Raw genomic sequence first — 5,975 nt, 5'->3', positions numbered from 1 at the left:
CCCACTAAGCGGCGGAGGGTGAGAAGGAGGACAGGAAAGCCCGCTCCAGTCCGGGAGCTCACAGAGTCCGCTCCAGTCCGGGAGCTAACGGGGACCGTTGCGGAGCAATCGGCTTGACCTGTTGCAGCCGTTGAGGCTGTTACTAAACTCTCTCTGCTCTTGTTTTCAGGTACTCCTGAGTTGCTTGGTCCTGGCCCGCCATCCCTCCTCAGTTCCACCTCCCTCCTGAACATTGTTTTCTGGTGGAGCGTCTGGTATCCGCTCCGTAGAGGGGGGGTAATGTCACAGTGTCTGGTTGTGGTGCCCTGGACTGGCCACTTGAGGGCGCTCTCCTGTTTTTGTGTTATATGTTGTGAACTCCATTTCCCATAGTCCCTTGTCTGTCATTCTGTCTGATCATTAGCACCGGTTTATTATTTCCGATCATTATCACCTGTTAGTCCTTTACTCATTATCCCAGCTATATATACCTTGCTCACTCTGTCTGTCATTGTTGCTATTTTGTATTTGTCATCTTGTGTCTGATCTTATGTCTGCGTTGTCTATAGTTTACGGTGTTATCTGTTCCTTGCGTTTTGGATTACCTTTTGCCACGTTTTGTTACTTTCAATAAACTGCAACTGGATCTTACCTTGTCTCTGCTGGCATTCCGTGACAGCTAAATGAAGGCTTAGGATGCTCCAATTTATAATGTCCAAGGGGTTCTCAATTGGATTCAGGTCTAGGGAACATGAGGCCATCAATGCCTTTGTCATCCAGAAACTGCCTACACATTGTCATGCACCAGGAGGAACCCAGGGCCCACTGCACTAATTTAACATCTGACAATGGCTCTGAGGATTTCATACAAGTACCTAACAGCAGTGAGGGTAATGTTGGCTAGCACGTGGCGGTCTTGTGACCCTCCAAAGATATTCCTGTCACACGTGCTCAGTGTGAACCTGCTCTCATCCGTGAAGTGAATGTGGCACCAATGGTGGACCTGCCAATTCTGGTGTTCTCTGGCAAATGCCAATCGAGCTGCACGGTGCTGGGCTAGGAGCACAGGTCTCAATACAGGGCGCCGGGCTCTCATGCCACCCTCATGGAGTCTCTTTCTAACAGTTTATTCAGAAACATGCACACCAGAAGCATTTTGTATTGCTCTGGCAGTGCTCCTCCTGTTCCTCCTTGCACAAAAGGGCAAATGCCAGTCCTGCTACTGGTCTGTTTCCCTTCTACAGCCCTGCCCAACTCTCCTCTTGTAAAGGCCCGTCTCCCATGCTCTTGAGACTGTGAAGGAAGAAACACCAAATGGATGTGCCATCCTGAAGGAGCATAGATTACCTGTGTAACCTGATGGGTTGCAGGTACTACCTCACGCTACAAGGACTCTAAAAAAAACACAAAACTAGAGACAAATCAGTCAGGAAAGATTACGAGAGAGCAATTGTCTGTGGCCACTAGGGCTGCACGATAAATCAAATTGGAATCGAGATCGCTATTCGACAGAAGCTGCGATTGTCATGCATATCTTTTAGTGAAGCGCGGTTCTGTGATCAGCAGTAAATCTCCATCCAAAGGCCAGAGAGCGCTCTCACACTGAAACTCCAAATACGCCTCGCAGAAGAAACCCAGAAAATGCCTATCGCTGCAGCTGAATAAACAGAAGATTCAACTGCTTTCATTGATTCAACGTGACTAATAAACACACGATTACGGCAATATACGGTTTATTCTTCTTATTATAATTTTCATTAAAATAAAGTATATTTATAATGCAATGCCTTTATCACTACTTGAATACTATGAAATATGTTGCATGCCTTATTCTGTGTAAGAAGCCACATCATCTCACAGAAGGATTTATTTCAAACACTCAACTGACGTTATGAAGTGAGTTTGGAGTAAAAATATGTTATTAAATCTGTTGTCACTTTCATTTGCACCAAAGCAGGTGAAACTGATTCACAATCTGTTACGCTTCTTAACTGGAAACATTTATATCCCTGAAGTTTAACTGATGTGGTCTTATACAGTGATGATTAAGTGTTCCCTTTATTTTTTTGAGCAGTGTATACATTATTCCCCTTGAGGTTAAATGTATCTATTTAGTTTTTACTCCCAAAAACCAATAGTAATACCGAACTATTTTCCTTCCTGTCTGTAGTCCCCTCACTGAAAAACACCACTTTAGGAGAACTGAGCTTATTTCTGGAGCTTACTTTTTATTAAATGGAGAACTAAGCTTCAAATTTTTCAGATTTATGAAATTTATGACTTAACTCACGATGGATTATTTACGACAGTCTTGAGAGCATCCACCAGGTCTTTGGACTGCATTGAGTCGATATCAAGAACTACAGCAGCTCCTTTGGTTTTCATGTGCATTAGATTATCAGGCTGGTCACCCCACAGTGGCAAGCCCACCATTGGGACACCATGATAAATAGCCTCATACAGTCCATTTGTCCCACCGTGGGTAATGAAGGCCTTAGTTTTTGGATGACCTATCAAATAAAATAAAGTCTGAGTCTATCTGACATCAATTAATGGTCTTTATGTATAATGAGCACACATAACAACACTTTCCTTACCAAGCAAATCATTCTGTGGGATCCAGTCATAGAGTTTTGTATTGGGGGCGAGAGTTTCTGGTGTTTTCCCATTATAACGCCAAACAACCTGTGCAAATACACATACACCTTATTAACAGTTGCTCTAGAACACTGAGCATATGAACACTGCAACAGGTTTATAGAAAAGTTAGGTTCTGTAAAAACTATATTTATTTTTCCTATAGAGAGATGAGTTTTTAATGATAACATATACCGGTAAACCTTTTAAGACACACTTACAGTCCAGGGTCTTATTGATCAACACACATACATAGAGCACATCAAATATGGTAAACAGACAAGCTCAAACATGCTTGCGTGATACGTGAAAAACAGTGTGGTTTCTTCTCGCGTGTCATGCGAGTACAGTTGAACTGCCATTGACCATATTTGATGTCCTCTATATATGTGCGTTGATCAATGTTTATATGTATTTAAATCGGTTCATCATGTTTCACCGTGTCTCTTCAAAACATTTAAACTGCTTGATTCGTATTGGATTGCTTTTGTGATGACCTTTTTGAAGCTTGAACATTTTGGTGGAATGAACTTCCAATGGAGGGGCAGAAATCTCAGGTTTCATTAAAAATATCTCCATTTGCGTTTCAAAGATGAAAAAAAAACAATCTTATGGGTTTGGAAGGACATGAGGCTGAGTAATTGAAGACATTTTGTTTTTGGATGAACTGTTTGTAATTCACAATGATTAGTAGTGTATTGCCTCATAAAATATGTTAAGTACATGTTTTTTTTTTTTAGAATTTGTGATTGAAATCTTTATAGACAAAAACTAATGGGAAAAAATATTTCCAGAACTAAGGCAGCTAAAAAGTGAGTGATTACTGTTCTTTTGCTATAAAAAGGTAGCTACACACCTTTTGTGGGATCTGGCCAAGAGCAGAAGCAATAGTGTTTGCTCTTTCCAATGTCAGGTTGCCCAGCATGGAACCCAGTGAGAAGACAACGATGCCATGATCTCCTGAGCTCTGAACAAACTCCTCCAGTTCCTAAAAGACAAACAAATGAAAAACGAAAGCAAGACATGAATTGGTGTGACATAAAACAGAAATGATTTTCCATCAGAAACGTCATGTCAAAATGTGCCATGTGCAGTTTACAAAATGGGAGAGACACCACAAATCCAGTGTATCTTTTGAGGTCAACGGAGCCAAATCAGATCCTTTTCCATTCATACATCCACTGGCATGAAGTTACAATGTTACTTGTTCCATTCGAGTAAGGATTCATTTTATGAATGATGCATGCTTTGATGCAAAATCATGTAAAACGCATCAAGAATATTCAAGAAAAGTATATATTTCAAAATAATATATGCCATTACCTTTGACAGAGGCTTGGCGGGGTTGCAGGGTAGTCCTCCAACAAATTTAAAATTAGGCAGGAGTGGACGTGGATACTCAAAATCCCAGTAAGTTCTTATCAACCAGATGTCGGCTTTTCCAATGGTCTCACACATTGTTGTGGGTTTGCCTGTGACATACGGAGATATAGTGCAACTCAGTGCTCAAACATTATGCTTTCTTCTGCTTTATCTACAGCCTTCTGATCTCTTTACACACACAATATACAATACACAATAAAGATATTCCAAGTAGACAGACACTACAAGGGCGTCATGACACAAAAAGTGCAAAAACCCAGAGCTGTTGGCGCACATACATATTATTATTATTTAAAAACGTTGCTTAAGTTGTCACTGTAATAATTACTAAGATATTCTGAATTATGACAACAGCTAGATCATGCATTAAAAAAATAATTACCCAATATTTCAGTGTAGAGCTTATCTGCAGTAAACTTCATGCTCAATGGAAATATAATCGTATGTATGATATAGAGGAGCATGTTTTCAACTCTCTCTATGAAGCTCATACGATCAGTGAGGTGACCTTGCAGAGCGACCGCAGGAACGTAGGACGGCGGCGCAGGCATCTGACCGCAAAGCTGCTCTGCTATGTACGCGAACGTTGCGCGCATCGACAGGACATGCGGGATATTCAGCTTCTGTGCCATCAAGTCAGGGAATAGCATCATCGGATCAGATAAAAGCACATCATAATGAGATTCCCGAAGCGTGTGCAAAAGATCCTCATGAAACATGCTCTTGGATATATCAGTAAGGAACGCCATGTAGTTGGAAATCACTCGCCAGACCATGAAGTCTCCCTTGTATTTGGTGGCTGTGTCATTCGTCCCGAGATGAATCATATCTCTCAACACAGAATTGGCCTCTTCTTTCTCCGTGTTGACTTTAAACACGTTGAAATCGAAGCGCTCCTTCCGTGTGTGCGGTACAGTAGGTGATGAAGAACTGACCAGAACCGTCACACTGTGGTTGCGATCGACCAGCGCGTCAATGATCGCACGCATGTTGTGCCAGTGGCTATACTCGCCTGGTAACACCAAAACCTTGCCAGCATGACCAGCTTCTACTCCACACAGCAGTACAAACACAAATAAAGTGCCAGAAATCATGGTGAAATGTTTCTGCTTCGGGAAGTGCAGTGTGATCTGGTGGTAAACTGTGTGTAGGCTGTGCACAACAGGATTTGGGCAAAGGTCGCGTTGCATTATTGCTTTGTCCTCAATCCACCTTTCTACTACACCCCATGACGCTTTGCACCAGAGTGACTTCTGTCAAACTGTAAACCACTAGTGCTGCCAACTCATTTTCAGGGGAAGTTGCTCAATGAAGGTTGATTTCTTGGGTCTTCTTCTGGTGTTTTATGGCGGTTTGGCAAGCCAGCGAAAAAGGTGCATTACCGCCACCTACTGATCTGGAGTGTGCATAAATTTGGAAGAAAGAACTACAGAAGGGAAAAGAAAAAAAAAAACTAGATTCTATCTATTGTTCCTATGTTTTTCAGGTATTTAAACACATTTTCTTGCACTCTTGATAGCCTCGACCCATTTCCTAACAATACTTTTAAAGAAATATGATCGACTCCCAGCCATCCTAATTCTTGAATTAATCGAAATCTCTCCCTTTCATATGCAGAACACTCAAAAAGAATATGTTTCACTGTTTCTAATTCTCCACATTTGTCACACTTTCCCGAGTCATGCTTACCTATTTTATAAAGACTATAGTTTAATGCTGTATGTCCGATTCTTAGTCTTGATAAGATGACCTCTTTCTTCCTATTTCCGTATCTTTTCCTCTCATTCCCAACACACTCCTGAATCTGGAAAAGATGTCTTCCTTTAGACCCATTATTCCATAACTGTTGCCATTTCTTACTTACTTCAAATGATATCACTCTCTTGAATTCAGCTTTACTTCAAGCTAACTTAATTTCTATTTGTGTATGATTGAATGCTTTCTTTGCTAGCAAGTCTACTTCCTCATTTCCATCC

General features: G+C 41.3%; 1 protein-coding gene across 1 annotated transcript in view; it reads right to left on the bottom strand.

Moving 5' to 3' along the window:
• LOC107556030 (UDP-glucuronosyltransferase 2C1-like) overlaps positions 1 to 5,405 on the bottom strand; it is an 11,436-nt gene extending 6,031 nt beyond the window's left edge. The window contains exons 1-5 of the mRNA XM_016239002.1: positions 4,382 to 5,405; positions 3,940 to 4,088; positions 3,473 to 3,604; positions 2,577 to 2,664; positions 2,270 to 2,489 (exon numbers count right to left, since the gene is read on the bottom strand). Coding sequence (XP_016094488.1) covers positions 2,270 to 2,489; positions 2,577 to 2,664; positions 3,473 to 3,604; positions 3,940 to 4,088; positions 4,382 to 5,189 — 1,397 coding nt within the window. The 5' untranslated portion in view covers positions 5,190 to 5,405. The remainder of the gene's footprint in view (positions 1 to 2,269; positions 2,490 to 2,576; positions 2,665 to 3,472; positions 3,605 to 3,939; positions 4,089 to 4,381) is intronic.
• Positions 5,406 to 5,975: the final 570 nt, after the last annotated feature.

The sequence above is a fragment of the Sinocyclocheilus grahami genome, unplaced genomic scaffold, assembly GCF_001515645.1.
Source record: "Sinocyclocheilus grahami isolate Dianchi unplaced genomic scaffold, SAMN03320097.WGS_v1.1 scaffold553.1, whole genome shotgun sequence".
NCBI classification, from domain to species: domain Eukaryota; kingdom Metazoa; phylum Chordata; class Actinopteri; order Cypriniformes; family Cyprinidae; genus Sinocyclocheilus; species Sinocyclocheilus grahami.
This window is presented reverse-complemented; position numbering and strand designations above follow the sequence as displayed.